This window comes from Melospiza melodia, chromosome 4 (assembly GCF_035770615.1).
Source record: "Melospiza melodia melodia isolate bMelMel2 chromosome 4, bMelMel2.pri, whole genome shotgun sequence".
Classification (NCBI taxonomy): domain Eukaryota; kingdom Metazoa; phylum Chordata; class Aves; order Passeriformes; family Passerellidae; genus Melospiza; species Melospiza melodia.
In genome coordinates this window covers 64,027,131-64,044,198 of record NC_086197.1, presented here as the reverse complement: position 1 = coordinate 64,044,198, position 17,068 = coordinate 64,027,131, and the positions used below count along the sequence as shown (strand labels likewise).

The following is a 17,068-nucleotide window of genomic DNA, read 5'->3' as shown; positions in this document are numbered from 1 at the left end:
TTTTTAGTTTGAATTCAGACAGATTCAGCTTAGGCAGGGATTAGCTTCACTGGGAGAGGAGGTAGTGGAACATCCTTATTGAAAAGAGGACATCACTCTCTGATCTCAAAAGGTTAAGAGAGCCCTTTCTTGGTTACTGTAAATTGCTTGGACTGTCCCTATTGAAACACCATGAAAAAATGACTCTGAGATTTGATATCAGAATATCTGTGACATTTTTCAGTGTGTGTAGTGCAAGGGTGACCTAGCTTAAAGGTTGTGCAGAACAGAAAAATTCGAGCAAATTAACTGAATGCAAGATTCCCTTCATTTCCAGTATGAAGACTCTTCAGTATTTGCACAGAAATGGCAATATTTCCCCAAGTAAAGAGTTTATCCATGCACAAAGTCTCTCTGCTCCTCTTGAGCTTTGTAAAATCTTACTAGTCTGCAACTCAATTTTCTTGTGTTTTTGTTTTGCTTCACCCCTTTCATATCCTTCTTGTCTGAAACTAAGTCCAGGGCAGATACATTATTTACATCCAGCTATTTGGGAAAAAAAATGTTTATTCTTTTGAACAAAACTATTTCTTTCTGTATTTGCAATTATATTTGTTCACGGCCCTCCAAAATATTTTTATTACACATTTGGGGTGGTTGTTGTGCACAATTGTCAGCTTCAAGATAGGCTTATGTGTTGCTCTGAATCTTAAAGTATTCCTGCTCCAGCAGAGATTAGTGTCTCCCACCTTAAAAAAAATAAAACAGAAGAAAGAAAAAGCCTCATGTAGTGTTTTCCATCCCTGTGACCTCTATCAAGGGACAAAGAAAAGAATACAGGCTACTGGAATGGGGATATTTACCTGTACCTGAAATACAATATCAGAATGAGTTATATAATTTGAAAACTGATTTACTCAGCTGAAAACACTGAATTTCCTTTGGGAAATACATGAGAATATTTATTGCCTTACCACGGAAAATTGTATGTGTGTTTTCTCCTGCATTGTAGCAGCTCTGTAAAAGCAAAGATTGAATGTGCTTTTGGGCAATTATAGAATACTTAAATCTAGTTCTCAATATTGTGATCCATCTTTGTGTAAGATGTAGAGGAACAAGCAGGAAATCCCGTCATTACAGCTCTCATTTTCACTTTTGTGAGAGCTAGGTTATGGGGAGTTGATTTGTGCTCTCCTGATTATACAAGCAGTTAAACACACAAATGTCTAAGATCAATTGGTTTGCTCAGTGTAATTTGCGAGCTTTGAAATCGAATTAAAATGCGTTTAAGTTGCTGTTTATTTCCCATCTAGAATAATTTGTTGTACATTGATATTCTAATCAATACAGAGCTATTTTGTCTGTGCAAGTTCTAAATGACTGAAATGAAAATATATTCATTCAAGTTTCTTTTGCTTATACCGATATTGCATTGCAATGCCACTACTGACTTGTTTAGAATTGCTTCTGTTTCTCCTGCATATGTGAGATAAATTGAACTCTCTATGTTCTGACTTCATGTGGAAGCATGCAAGCACCTATGAGCTGGCCTTAGCTTAAAGTTTTCCTTCCAAGCAGTAAGCTGCATACCCAGGAACACTTGGCAAAGTAAGCCAGAAGTTCATTGTTATGGTAATTCAGAGTGTTTTAAATTTCATACTTAGCTATAAAAATGTTTACAAAATTCCCATAAATATTAGTCCTTCTACTAAGTCTAATTATTGACGTAATGTATTTTCCAAGTCTTTTGACTTCATGAACAGGGAAATGTATAGACATGCTTTTACTAAAGGGGAAACAAATGCTGGAAATAGGCATCTATATACTAACTCCCCCTTTCTTATTTATTTAACCTTTAGAACTCCAATAAATAGTCAATTACTCTTACCAAGAATGGTTGAAACGCTAATTTTGTGCTAAGCATGTAGTCTGGGAGAAGGAAACACTCTGATAATTCATATGCTGTTTACTTAGCACACAGGTCATACCAGGTTTTTAGTATGTCTGATGGCAATCCCTTGTGTGCTTGCTAATAAAGTCTTTTCTTCACGCAAAAATAAAAGTTAAAAAAAACCCCAGTACCCCAGGGCTCCTTGGTTAATGCAACCACTTTCCACTGTAGGCTCTGTTGCCCACAGGTTCAAAATGTTATGTGACTAAATCTCCAAAAAAAAAAAATCACCATGTTTTCACAAAAATCATACATGTTTATTGTTGGTGTAGTATGTTTCTCAAGAAGTTAATCAGGGAAGTATTAATTTATACATTCTGGTTTCTCTCTGGGCACCTACCCATGTTCTTCCAGTACCATTAGATGATGTAACCCTTGGATAGTTCATAAATTCTCCAAAGTGGAGGCATTCTTATACCAAATAATACTTGAGTTATTTCATTGTCAAGACTTTGATTCAGAAATTTTGTAGGACTGTACCTCAGTTAACTTGAAATGAAAATCTTGCATTATTTTTAATATGTATTTTCATTATGCCAGTCTTTATCTCATGTAGTCTTTATCTCATGTATAGATATGTTCAGTCCATCACCAAAAATGCTTAAAGAAAAAAAAGATGTAAAGTCTGCTAGGCCTGTCCCTTCGAGTGCAGATTTGTTTCATCTATCATTTTAGTGTTTTTCTTCCACATCTTAGTAGGCAGATAGTCTTTTTTTCCTGTGCTTACACTTCAAGAATGAAAAGAACTGCACAATGTTTGTGTTTGTACTCAGCTGTGATGTTAATTTACTGAATAATTTGAAAATTAGGTTTTTGAAACTAATTAATAAGAAACTAAATAGTCTAGATTTGTACTATTGAATTCAATAAAACAAATCATTATGCTTTGAGATGATGAGGGGTAGTAGTTTTTGAAGATGCTGAAATTGTGGAATTGAAGAATTGGTGTTTCATGGGTAGATTTATGCACTTAATTTTGATTTACACTCTGATAGTAATATGGCAGGGAATACTGAGCTGCCTACGTCAGCTCCTGGAGAGAGCGAGATTGCCTTTGCCTGGAAAATTTGCCCTTGGTGTCAATCAGAAATAAAGTGCCATGAAATAGAGAACTCACACCAGCAGATTAGCATTTCAGAAATTAAACCATCTGTTTGAGCTCAATTAAAAGAGAATCCAGCCAGGCTTTTCCTAATAGAATGTTCTAGTGCTGATTCTAGAAACAATGCAAGGGATTTATCACGCAATTAGAACTCATAAGAATGTGAGTTTAATGCCCATTAAATAAACCAACAACTATACATTCTCAATAGGATGTTTTGCAATAAATAATTTCTTAATTTTCTTCCTAATCTGTATTTTTGATGTATTTCTCAATCTAGGAATGTTTTTTAGTTGTGTATTGACACATCCTACTAGATTTTTTTTCCCCTACAAGTTCTGGAGAAAGTTTCTTTCTCACAAGATGGTTTTGCTGCAAGAGGTCTTCTCCCCCACCCTCCCACACCTTTAGGTTGAATGTAATTTTGTGTAAAGAGGAGAAATGCCCTGCAGTGAGGCTGGTTTTGGTCTGAGATCTGCCTGAGAAGAACTGTACTTTTGCAGAGTGCTAGGAAGGGGATGGGTGGCAGGTGTCTGTATGAAGTAATTTGGTTTGTATTTGGTTTTGAAAATAACTTCAGTATCAGTTTGAACACATTTTTGCGTCAGAAAGTGTCCAGAGATCAGATGCCTGCAAATAAGAAGGTTCAGTGGGGAGGAGATGGAGAGTTGCTTGTTTCCCCCAAGGAACAGTCCCTTTTTGAAACTGTCTGAACCTCACTTTTTATTGGCTACCTCTTCATTTTGCATTCACATGATTCTGTGTACCACAGTTAGATTTACTGGAGAGCAAATGTGCAATCCATTGTACCTACCCTATTGAAATGTCTCCCCTAAAATGAACAGCTTTATTACTAGGCTGAGGAAGTTTTACTAATTCTTCAGGTGTTCCAGTAAGGATTGTCTTCCTTAACAATAAATAACTTTAATCTGGCATTCTGGTTTGTAACAGTGCCAGTTGCCTCAACATCTGGCTGCCTCAAGCTCATTGCAAACAATTACAGCATGAAAGAAAATATAAACTTCTTCCAATAAAGCAGCAACAATAAATAAAATCTACAATAAAACCCCTGTATTAAATTCCATAGGAAGATTTGCTGTATGTCTCTTAGATTCTATGGAGGTGAATGATTAATATATTTATAGTGGAGTTATTTGGTGGAAGTTTATTGCAACTAAGTTTTCTACTTCATTTTTTCACATTCTGACTGCATTTAAACGCACTTAAAATTATCAGACATGTTCTGTCCCTTTTGAAACATCCATGATACTTCCTTAAATCTGCTTGGAAAATTCTAATCAGATAGCTACATTGCTAGAGATTTTGAGATTTTTTGCTGACTAGTTCACAAGTCGAATGTGTTACCCATAATAGAGGAAGAAAGTGCTCTCTGAGCAGAGATTATGGAAATTGCACAGCAGACAAACTTTTTGGTTTGGGTGGAAAAATGAGCTTGAACAGAAAGTTCACTGGTAGAACCCTAAGTTAATTTCTGTGGGATCCTGTGGTGTTCAATAGAATGAGTGATAGTTGTTGTAAAATTGAGGCAAAATAATCTGAGTCATCAACTACAAAATTGCTTAGCAATTCTACTGGCTCTGGATTATACCTTGCCCCAGCCATAGAGGGTTTTATCTGTTCCAATTTGGAGCAAGCATCTGGTTTCACTGAATAATTTCTAACACTGAATTTCAGAGGCAGGAATTGGTGCTAGTTTTGCAACTATTAATTGTCCTCTTGTGCCTTTGAAGTAATTAATTTAATGCTTTTACAAAAAGAAAATATTACTTAAATTGTTGCTTCATGTGTCCATTTCTTAAAATTTTAGTTTGACAAATACAGAAAACTTCTGTTTGATAAACAGCATATGCTGCATCATGTGCAGTCTTTCAGAGTAGAATGTGTAACTTACCACTGATCGTGTCCTGCTATTATTGATATTAATTACTGTAAACACATGTGTCATTATTCAGATGTGGTAAACAAGGCTACCCTAGCTGCAAGTAATTTTGGTTTTTTAGAAGCCACAACCTTCTAAAAGCCTAGTGAGCAATTAGTGGTCTTACTATTAATGATCAAAAGACCAAATTTTAGAAACTGCAGCCCTGAAATCTTTAAGATGTAAGGATAAAAATTAAATCTGTGCACTTTCTGTGGAAGTTAATAATTTTTATATGTAGTATGCTTTTAATTGCTTAATACTGTACAGGGGACACCTGCAAGTTACTGGCTGCCAAAAGGTAAGGCATGAATTTTTATGGATTACACTGTAATTCAGCATTTTGCAAAGAACCTCTAGTACGTGCCTCTTTTCTCAGCTGCTCTCATAATTCTGTGTGTAAAAATCAAACTCAAGACAAGTTTGGGCATAAGCGTATTGCATTAGGTAAAAAGCATGGAAGTGATAGGTGCCAGATGAGAAAGGACAAAGAGAAGAAAAAGATGCAATGCCTCAAAAAGTCCTAGCATTTTCTTTTCTGTAATACTCTAAGACCACACTTTGTCTGTGAACTGTCTTAATAACAATTGTGCATGATGAAAGCCTTAAAAAAGTTACCAAGATTATTGTTCTTTGTGCTCAGAGCAGGTATGTCAAGTTGCATAATGGTTTATACAATGTGCCTAAAAGCAATGCCTTTTGACTGTAAGTACATAAATAGTTTGGGAAAACATACAGTTATACCAATATTAGTCTAGTTCTCAAGCATTTAATTCAGTTGTCAGCCAAAGGTGCAAAGGCTTGTTGGAAATTTAATGTTAAACTGAACATTTGAGTCGAAATATTGGAAACCTCATTACATTGAGATTCCCCTAACTAGAACCTAGTTAAATTTTCAAGGCTAGAAATTAACATTGCTTCTTTCTGAAACTGCAGTTGTTGTCTATTCTGCTCGAAAATAGAACTTTAATGTAATATGCCTGTCACAAGCATCTTGGAAAAGCTTACAAGCTTCTCTGTGTATCTGGGCAAAAATAAGTGGATAATGCATTCATTTTCAGCAGTCATTTTCTAATGGCACTTTATTTGATTGGAAAAACGAACATGTTTTAATGCTAATAGTGTGAGAATAATTGTGATTAAAAATTCTGATGATCTGTGTATTAGACTTTTCTTTGAAGATTAGCCAGTTTTGATTGTGTTTGTGTGGACAGCTATTCTAATCAGCCCTGCATGTGAGCTGCTGGGGTGAAGTACATTATATTTTTTTAACTTTTTACATTTCTTTTAATTTAAAAGTGGGCTTTGTCTTTAGGCAACAACACAAAGCCCTTTGCTTTTATGTTTTCCAAGGTTTAGAAAGAAAGTGCAGGTAAAAATACATTTACTCACAAATTGATTTTCATTTTAATAAACTTACTTTGTTTTAATAGGACAGAATTCTGTTAGTGAAAGATTTTGAGCAATTTCTATTTGTCATTATGATAGTACAGATGACATTTCTGTTCATCGGGCTTTTCATTTGCCTGAAGCATAGATTTCCTACTTAGTATGCAGCATATTTATGCTGTACAAGGTAAATAAGTTGTTAAGTGTTTTATAACATAATCATAACTATATATTAAAATCATCAAATTGAAGACAGTTGGATTCCTATAAACAAAATTGAAGTGATTTGGGTTTTTTGTTTTAAATGGAATCCTAAATTGCGAGAAAAACTGAATAAGATTATCCTATCCTATACTGATGACAACATTTAAGCTGGAAAGCAAAGAAGTTTAATTAGAAACACTTTGAGGTCTGGAAAATGTTACCTTTTTTTTTTTTTAATACAACCATAATATGAAATGCTCATAACGTATGTTCCTCTTTAGCTTTTATTGTGGTAATACAAGTATGTTATCTAAAAATGCCCATCACAGTTTCCATATAAACTGAGTGATTACTAGGAGGCTTCTTAAGCATAAACCAAAGCCATTGATGCATGACCATTGGGAAAAAACGTCTAGATACACAGAAATTACAAGTGTAAGTACATTTTTGTGGGATGTTTTCAGCTGTTGTTAGGATCCTGACAGCCTCTAACAGTTGTAACACATGCTTTTGTTAACTTGCTGATCTGTAAACTGGCCTGCCCTGAACTTACATAAAGGCCAATGGTAGCTAGTTTTTCAGCATCAAGATGTAGCATGTATCCATATATGGTTGTTTGGTTTTGGATAACTATATTTATAATATGCTGAGCAGTCTTAGAGGTTGAGATGAACAAGATGTTGAAGGGAAAAAAACTCCACTGGCTGGAGAACATTGATAGTAAAATTTCCCCTACTGAGAAACAAAGTAGACTGCTTGATGCTTCCTTCCTATGCCAAGTCTAGAACTCTTCCCTGACTCACAGCTGTGGGTTTCCTTAATGATACTGATGTCTCAATCCAGCAACAAACTGAGTAATTTCATGATATACTTGTGGATGAAGACTCCCACATCTGTCACCAATAAATAGGAAAAAAGAGGGTGAGAAACCCTTCCTTCTCTTTTTAATTTCTGGCTTTAAATGTACATATCATGTAGTTTGCAATTTGAGATAGGAAAGTCTCCAGTGTTTCAAAATGCACAAGGTTAGATGCATATAATTTCCATGCATATCCTCCTTTCACCAGGTGGGTTAAAGTGTCATCTGCTTTAGGTGTCCAGATGAGAGTATCCAAGTCTAAAAGAAAAAAAACCTAAAAAAAAATATGCATGACCTAATATATTTGTAGTATCATCAGCTGTTAAGGTGACCAGGTATTAAATCAATCTGGTTTTCTACCTTATTATCATAATATATTATCCTCACCTGAGACTATATATAGATAGTGTTCAACAGAAACTATTTAATTCCTATTTACTTTTTTAAATGTCTTTATTTATTTATTCTTTCTTTGGAGGTCCTTTTTTTTCTGCAGGGTGTGTATCTTCCCTGGAAATCAATAATTTGTTAATTTGGTGAACAATGAATGAGGTCTCTGTTTAATGACATGTTAGTAAATAATAGGTATGGTGATTCTCTATTTGGTGTTAAGAACATACTACTCTTAAAAATGATGACTGAATACAAGGATCAGATCCACTCCCCTCCAGATCCTTGGTCTATTGTTCTTTGAATGTATATAGCTATTTATGTTGCTCATTCTTAAGGTAATTAAATAGGGACACAGATTCCCTTTGCAGCACATATGTCTAGGTCCATTTCTGACTAATACAACAGTGGTTGTATTAGCAGAAACTGTGCTCTGTGTTCAAATTAATACTGGCAGGGTGAATGTTTTCTTCTCCATTTCCCCTCTTAACTGTTTAAACTGAAAGCTGTTGTTGACACAAAAGCATACTTACTAAAATTGTTCATAAGCAGATTTGAAATTTAAGTGATGTACTTAACTTTTGTAGAGGAAAAGTTGCAGGGCATTTTTCCATTTTAAGAGCTTGCAAAGATGCTGGTTGTTTTATTTGTTTTCCAGCAGAACTGAATGTTTTGCTTTCTGGTTTGAGGACACCAGAAATCCCTTTTAACTTTGAATTTTAGCTATTTTAGCTTTTTCATTCTGTCTGATCCGTACTACTTTGCAATACATCCTGTCATCTTGATCCAGAATGTTTTTTGCACCAAATTATCAGTACCTAGACAATTGACTTTTGTCTTAGCCAGCTTATGGGAGATCAGTGTCTTAGTTGTGATTCATGTACTGTTTGTGACAAAATGCCAGACACAGCACATGCAAAATGCTGTGCTTTAGAGGCTTAGTAGTAGTGAGAACCAGGTTAGTAGTGTAGAGAACCAGGTAGAAACATGAGTCTCTCTCCATAACTGCTGCTTGGTTTATCTGAGAACACCAGATCATTCTGATAAAAATGTCTGTTTCCATGAGCCACTGAAGATTTTGTGTGTTGTCAATGGATAATAAGATGCAGTTGGCAGCAGTTGTCTCTCAGCATGTTCCTCCCCTGCTTTTTCCTTCCACCAGTAGTAAAAGTTCAAGAGAAAATTCTTGCTATCACTGCAGAAGGATAAAAAAGGGCATGACAGCAGATTACTTAGTGGCCACTGATCAGATGCAGCAGTCCAGCATGATTTTCTCTCATGCCTAGTGAGCCATTCTAGACCTAATATTCTGCTGTTTGACTACTCAGTCATTGTACCACCTATGTGCCTTCAGTTATCAAAGAGAAATATCTGAATTTTTCACCTCTTTTAAACTCAAAATGCTGGCATGAAATATTCATTTGTGATTGATGTTTTGTGTCCTTCTTTAACTCAAAAGAAATTCTTAAAAGAAAAAGTGTCCTTGATTGCAATTTTTAAAAACAATACACAACCTCTGTGTTTCTGGTAGGTTGGCCACATTTATTACAGTATTTATTCAACAGTCCTGGGGTTGTTTTGGAGCATCTACAGTATCAGACACAGCAGTAATTCCTTAAGAGCAAGATGGACTTTGGCAACATCTTTTCAGTGACTCTTTAAAGTGGGTATTTGAGAAGCATCTTGCACTTATGATTCTACTGGGGTAAAAATTGCCATAATTTCCTTAGAAGTACCCCAGCATCAACAAAATGCTCTTTCATCTCTGAATCTACTGCCCTGATTTCTGTAGTGTTGAGCAGAGAAGGTGATCTGTAAGCAGAGCTTTGAGGAAAACAATTTCTGATTTCCTTGCTTGTGTTTGGGCTGTTCTTTTTTCATACTCCTCTGCCATGCAAAACATACATTTGTGCTAGAGTAAGTGTTTGTGTATTAGTTTCTCTCTCTGTAACTTGATCATGTAGGAGTAAAATTGTCTTTTTGTGTTTGGGACTGTACTGCTATGGCATTTGCTGTCTGTGTAGCCAAGATGATGAACAAGAAGGCAGTTCATCTTCTATGTCATTAAGATTTATTCTGTTTGGGGGTCCAGTACTGTATATGCTTACAGTAGTGTAATCCTGAAATACTACTCCAAATTATTTTGAGTCATTTGAAGATTCTATAGTTCTCTAATTTTAGAGAGGACTTTTTGATAAGTCCTTTTTGATAAGTCCCAGTGCTCTCCTTTAATTTTGGTACTTAAGGGAAAATCTGAAAAAATTGTCATCAGTGTAAACCAAAACCACCTCAGGCAACTAAATGCTTGCCTTGTGTTATTTCATTATTCATTAACTAATCTGTTATTCCTTTTCCCTCCTCCCCATGAGCACCTTCCCCCACCGCCCTCAAAACCCACTAAGGAAACAAGCACACCACGGTAAAATGCTAATAATGGGAATAATTCCAAATAGACCATAAAAGGCAGCATTTATAACCTCAATAGAAATGCCAGTCAGCTATTTTTGATGTAAAGCATCTGTCTCCAGAAGGAAATGAAGGCAGGCCTGTTTCTCCTTTCAAGCCTCTGAAGTAGTAGGTGGTGTCATTTGTTATACAGTGCTACAAGTCCCGTGTTATTGCAGTGGTAGCTGCTGCCTTTGTTAACGTACTGAAAAGTTTTATCAGCTGTCTTTAATAAAAGACAATCTATGTGAAGCAAAACTACAGCAAATGTCTCTTGCTCTCTTATCCTCTGACCATCCTTTTTAAATGCCAGAGAGCAATGCCACTGATGAACAATCTTGCAAATGTGCCAAGTTCTTATTTTAGAATTTTAGACTGTTAGAATAAACCATAAATGTTGGGGCAGCTGTTATCCTAGAAAGTTAGGGAGCAGTCTTTCCAAAATCCTGTGCACTTCCTTATTTGAAATGTAAAGAAGTTAGACTGTTTCAGTTCATACCTGAAATGATTTATCAGTTCACATTTTCCGTGGATACCTTTGTGTAGAACATTAATGGCCTAGAATCCTAGAATTTGTTTGGCCTGCAGGAAATCACAAATGATGTGTAGAAGTAGGAAAATTTCGATTAAAAGGTATGCAGTTTGTTGATTTTATTTGGTTTTGTTGCTTGCTCTTGTGAAATTATGTATCAAATTAAAGACATGATGGTAGGAGAGTTTCTTAGCTAGGCATATGGTCTTACATATATGATGTTCTTGATTAGTCCCATACACACACCATATTTTCAGGAGGGTATGGAGGAAATGGGGAGGAATTCTGGAAGCCATATGAGTTATTTCCTGCACAGTAAGTTTTGTGAATGCTGTAGAATTAGCCCTGAGCACATTTGAACATGTGCCTCATTTCTATGAGTTTTTCTAGGTTTAAGATATTTTTAGTCCTTATCCGTTGTAAGCTTTGTCTCAGTGCAAACACGCACATAGTTATTCAATTCAAGTGAGGTGACAGCTCTGTGTCAATAACTTCAGGAAAGCTTTTTCATTCATGAACTATCATTAAAGAAAGAAATAGGATGACTAGAGGGAATGGACATTCCTACTCATGATTTGAGAAAATTCTCTCAAACAAGCTGAAGTCTAATAATGAATTAGATGTGGGGGGTATTTAGACAGTCATCAATGTACATGGGAGTTGATTTCCAAGCATTCTTCACTTTAATAACATCAGTTAGCACCCTGAACATCTGCAATTAAGGAGTATATTATTTAATAACAAAACAGTCTGCAAGACTGGCATTTCAAAGTTGGAGCTATGAAAATATGGCTGCCAATATGAGTTACTTGTAGCATAGATTACGTTTCAGGGGCCTACTTTCCCTTCTTTTGAAGAGTATTGAACTGATAAAACTGTATAAAACCCAGCTGGGATTTTTGTTTGTTTGATTCACAGTAGAATGACTTACAGAAGGTGGAAAAAATCTGTCAGGGTAAGGCAAGAAAAAGTAAATCTAAAAATTACATCTTCAGATTCCGCTTCATTAGCATTGTGATGTTTACAATAAGGAGAGCTGAACTAATTTTGTTTTGCTTAATTTTGAAACTCTGTAAGCCATTTGTTCTGAAAATTTGATGCATCACAGTTCTTTATGAGACTTTGTGATGTGTGTATTACTACGTTAAAAGAAGCAAGAAGAAAGCTGAGAAAATATTAATATATAGTATGAGAATATACAGCATTGGAATTATCTGAACAACATTTCCACCACAAAATTTGGGTTTTGGACATAAGAATTATAGGGATTTTGTTGGAGCTTGCTTAAAAAGGATAAGAGTAATGAGTTTTACTTTGTAGTGGAAAGCCTTGGAACAAAGGTAAGTCTTCCTCATCGTAATGATTTCCTATTGCCACATCAGTCTGGGAGACCAACTGTAGTACATATTTTATTGACCTTCTACCTAATGTATTTTCATACAATCATCAAATGGTTTGGGACCTTGAAAATCATCAATTCCAATCTTCCTGCCTTGAGCAGGGACATCTAGACCAGGCTGCTCAGAACCCCATCAAACCTGGCCTTGAACACTTCCACAGCTTCTCCGGGCAACCTGTTCCAGTGTCTAACCACTTTCCTGAAGTTATTGTCACTGGAGAGCTCCTAAAGCACACTAACACACCCTCACAGTCATCTGAAATTGATATGCCATTCACATTTTGAATATTATTTTGAGCAGAACGCTGATGAGTGGTGGCTTGAAACACTTATCCTCTGATGCAGAACTATGTGACTTTGAAAGTGAGTTTTCCTAAAGCTCATTGAAACTTAGGCTGACCTGGGAGTGAGAACCATGGTGAGCTTTGTGTGGCATTTTTTTCCCATTTTTCTTTAAAATGCAAAGCACTGGTTTGACAAATGCCTTTACTGTGCTCTCACTAGGATGTGAATACCTTGGTGCTTGCTAAAAGATAGGTTAGACTCTTCAGCTTCATAAATCTGCTTTTCTGCCCTTGTAATATTTGTTAATTCCAGTGACTGGCATGCTATTATCATGAAGAACCTGTTATTTCATAATGGAATAACCTTGAGATGAAAAAAATAAAAACAAGCTAAGCATTTTGTCTTAGCTAAACATGAAAAAAATTCTAGTAACATAAGATTTTAAATTGATTTGTTACAAAATTTTAACATTTTTGTTATTAAAATAGCATTTTTCCACTGCTGTTAATTTTATTCAATTATTCCTTAAGAAATAATTGCCACAACCTGAATCTAAATGGATATCCTAGAACCCCTGGACATCCTTAGAATCTGAGAGCAGGCTGTATTTCTTGCCAGTTACAATTAAGACAAAGAGAAGAAAGGGATAAGTTCCAATTATTATTGTGTTAATTATTCCCAATGATTATAAACTCTTTATTGGCAAGGGGTTTGATTAAAATTAAATTCTTGTTGCTAATTCACTCTTGGATTACTTTAATTTTCTCTTGGAATCTGTGTTATGCCAACATTACCACATTTAAAGCTTTTTGAGTTCTGTGTTTTCTCATTAAAGAGAGAAGTCTTATGTCTGTAGGCACTAGAGCTTGACCTGTTTAAAGCACAAACTACACAGCAGCTGTTCAGAAACTTTTTCTTGTTATCTGTATTTGCTTAAATTACTAAATTGCTTCCATGAAAAATCAGCAAACATAAGGGAGTAATTTAAGTGGAAGAAGATTGTCTAAAAAGAAAAATTGAAAATATTTGTAATATTCCTCCTTCTTTTTTTTATTGGTACCAGTATCCAGCTGCCCTAATGAATCTTGGAGCCATTCTCCATCTGAATGGCAAACTGAAAGAGGCTGAAGAAAACTACCTCCTTGCTCTTCAACTTAAACCTGATGATGTCATCACCCAGTCCAATCTTCGCAAATTGTGGAATATCATGGAGAAACAAGGTTTGAAAACATCCAAAACATGATGATGAAAACTCTGAACTACTTTACCTTAGAGTGATTAAACCCAAGAACTTGAACTTCCACAGAGTTGTCAGGTCAGAGAACTTGCTGGACTTGTCTGCAAGGATCTGAGGTCCTAATTGCTGCTAGGAGAGGCTATTCTGCCAGAGAAATAGAAAAAGGGAGACTTTGAGGGATTCATGAAGAACTTGTTACGCAGCAAATGTATTTGGAACAATGGCACGTGAGAGAAGTTGTTTCAGTATATTTGATAAATAATTGCAAATCCCATATTGCTTACTTTTGGGTGGGTACTTGAAATGTATGCTGTCATAGAAATATGAAGGGAAAATCACACAGTATACACTAAACCATATGGGAGTTAAAGTGGTAATAGTAGGTCAAAGTATTTTGCTGGTACTGTAACTCATTAAAATGTGTACTAAATCCAGTGTGTTTGCAGTTTGTCTTAATGCTGCTGTATCTCACTTTTGAACCACTTGCTAGCCAATTTCACAGCTTACATGGCCCATTTTTTTCAAACCTGTCACATGATTAGATGACGGCATTGCAAGTTGTTTACTGAGAGTATGCCTGTTAATTCAGCTTCTTAGCTAATAGTGCATTTTTCTTGAGATACACAGTCAAATCTCTGTGAGGTAGACAGAATGACCAAGAAGCTGTCTGCATTCTACATCTGATGTAGTATGCAGGCTAGTAAAAAAAGGACCAGAGGTGTGATTTAGTAATACAGGCAAGAGGGATGTTGGCCCTGATACCAAATCAGTGTGGTCAGACTGTCATCTTAGAAAAAAATAATTGGTATTATAGAATACTGTGTTTGACTCTCTTTACTTTGCTATGAGATAAATCCAACTTTAAATTGGACTCTGCATATTTTGTTTTTGCAATTACTACTTAAAATGGGATTTGAAAATATTAGTGGGTAGGTAAAATGAGGCTTCATGAGCACCTCAGAGAAAAAGGAATGTTATGCATTGATGAGGATAGCAAATAACTGAAGGGACTCGATTCGATCATGCTTCAAATAGTGTAGATTGAGAGGAATCAGTAATGGTGATTGCCAGTTACTTTTCGTATTTGTTAGTGTTTTAAACAAACCCATTCAGATTCTAACCAAATATTAGCATTCTGTTTGTATTCTGATACATGCTAGCAGCAGAGCTGTCAAATATCTAAATATGCTTTTGGTGAGGTTCAATTTATTTCTGTTTCAGAATGATTTAGCCTCATTACTGTTTTAGTCTTCAATCTTAAATGTCAAAATAATTTATTTTAAATCGAAGTATTTGAAGCTTTAGTAATTCTTTTTTCCAGGCCATTTGTTAACTGCTTTCTTTCTTTGGAATAAGTATTATTGTTTGTAAGAAAATTTACTATTTCATTTAATGGCCCTTTGGTATCTGCTTCAGTATTCCTTTCATAAAGATAGATAAAATGTTAAAGTGGTAGAGCACCTTGAACTGAAGCTTCTTCAGGATCTTCTGCTAAAAACTCTTTATTACTGAAAAGGGGTTTGGGGTTTTTAGTTTATGTATTCCTTTTTAACTGTTGAGCACCGTTCCAACAAAATTGTAGAGAAGAACACCTTGCTGTATTTATTTATTTATTACTTGACTGCAGCAATGTTACCTGTCATTAACATAACAGTCTCTAATGTTGCTATTTCCTTTATTTGGTTTTACTTGCATTTGTTTTGTGATTATTGTATGTACCGAATGGGAAAGGGAACACTTCAGTTATACTCTACCTTCTTGGTCATTCTACCCTTACACTTGGATTTTAAATCTGTATTGAAATAGATTGGGGAATAGCTGTTTCAAAGTCAGTATAGTAGAAAAACTGTAGTTATGTGTATTTCCTTTTCTTTCCTCTTGCTCACTAAAATACCATAAGTTGCTAAGTTTACAACTGGCCCACCAGAAAGGCCAGAGGGGCAAGATTGTTTGGTTTTGTGGAGTGTGTCAAGTTTTTCTCAAATAATGTTCTTGCTGGAAAAGCAAAACTGAAGGATCAAAAGTTGAATTTCTACTTGATCGTTGAAACCAGTGTTAGAATACAATGGTAGCTTGAACTTATTCTCCTGCTTTACTGACTTTCTGGGAAAAGGTATAGAAATAGATAGTAACTGTAACTGAGCTTGGTATAGAACTGTGGTATCCTGCAGCTTTATTTGCTCAACAGCCATCAAACTTTGATGGCTTCTTGGTCTTAATCATTCACCAGGTTATTTGTCTCCTTCAACTTGTACTTTTTCTTGTTCGTTAATTTTTATTCATTGCACAAAAAGGGGGAAGAGGGGAGCACTCCTGTGATATGGTGTCATGCTTGCATTGATAACTGGTTTTGTTTGTTTCTTTAAAAAAAAAAAAAAAAAACAACAACAAAAGAAAAGAAAAAGAAAAAAGGACTACCATAAATTTACCAAGAATGTCCCTGAATACATTTTTTTAATATAGGTCTGGGCTTGATAACTTTCTTCTTTTGGGATAAATTTAAAACATGTTTAAAATATGTCTCTCTGCTCAGGGATTTGTGGTGGATTATTGCAGACAGTGCTAAAAAAAGAAAAAGAGAAAAAAGAGCACAAGACAAGTTTACTAAATTAAAATTTTATTTTTTGAAAAACTGTTATTTGTATAAATTATCAGATTTGTAGGCTTTCCTTTTTGTAGAAATAATTGTTTATGTGCCAGATAAAAGAATTTCAATTTTGTTTTCAATAATAAAGCATTGATAACTAATATCCTGTGTATTCCTTTGTGTTACTGTAACAGCACTCTGAGTTTTTTAATTGTTCTAATTTAATTAGTAATCTATTATTTTGTGTGTGGGAGAACTGGATAGTGTAAAATACAACATGTCACGTTTGGCTTTCTTCTAAACTCTATTGGAATTAGACTTCAGGGATATTTTCAAAAAGGTTCCCTGAAAGCATTTTTTAATATTTATACTCACTAAATCTGGCCAAAGGGATATGATAACTATCATATTTGATTATTGTGTCTAAACTCTGTAGGAATAAAAGCTGATTAATATATTTACAAAATACTTTTATATTACCATACAAACATGATGTCAGTAAAAATGGTGTTAAAATGTAATTGGTTACAAAAGCTGAAGAAAAGATTCTGCCCACATGCAAGATATTTTGCTTGTATGAGGTCACCTTTTCCTCATGCTGCGAAGTCATATGGTGAGTTCAAATCTTCTGCCTTCCTGTGCAGAGCTGTTATGAATTGACATGGTTCTTTTGCCCTTTGGCTGTCTTTTAATCTTCTATGGACAGAGCCTCCTTAGCTCAGTGCAGCACTAATATTCTTATATCTGCCTAGTTCTGTTGCATTCGGCTC

The 17,068-nt window shown here is 35.2% G+C and overlaps 1 protein-coding gene across 1 annotated transcript in view; it reads left to right on the top strand.

Moving 5' to 3' along the window:
• The window catches only part of TMTC2 (transmembrane O-mannosyltransferase targeting cadherins 2), a 235,952-nt gene extending 219,493 nt beyond the window's left edge, over positions 1-16,459 (top strand). The window contains exon 12 of the mRNA XM_063154949.1: positions 13,538-16,459. Within this exon, the coding sequence (XP_063011019.1) occupies positions 13,538-13,717 (180 nt within the window). The 3' untranslated portion in view covers positions 13,718-16,459. The remainder of the gene's footprint in view (positions 1-13,537) is intronic.
• Positions 16,460-17,068: the final 609 nt, after the last annotated feature.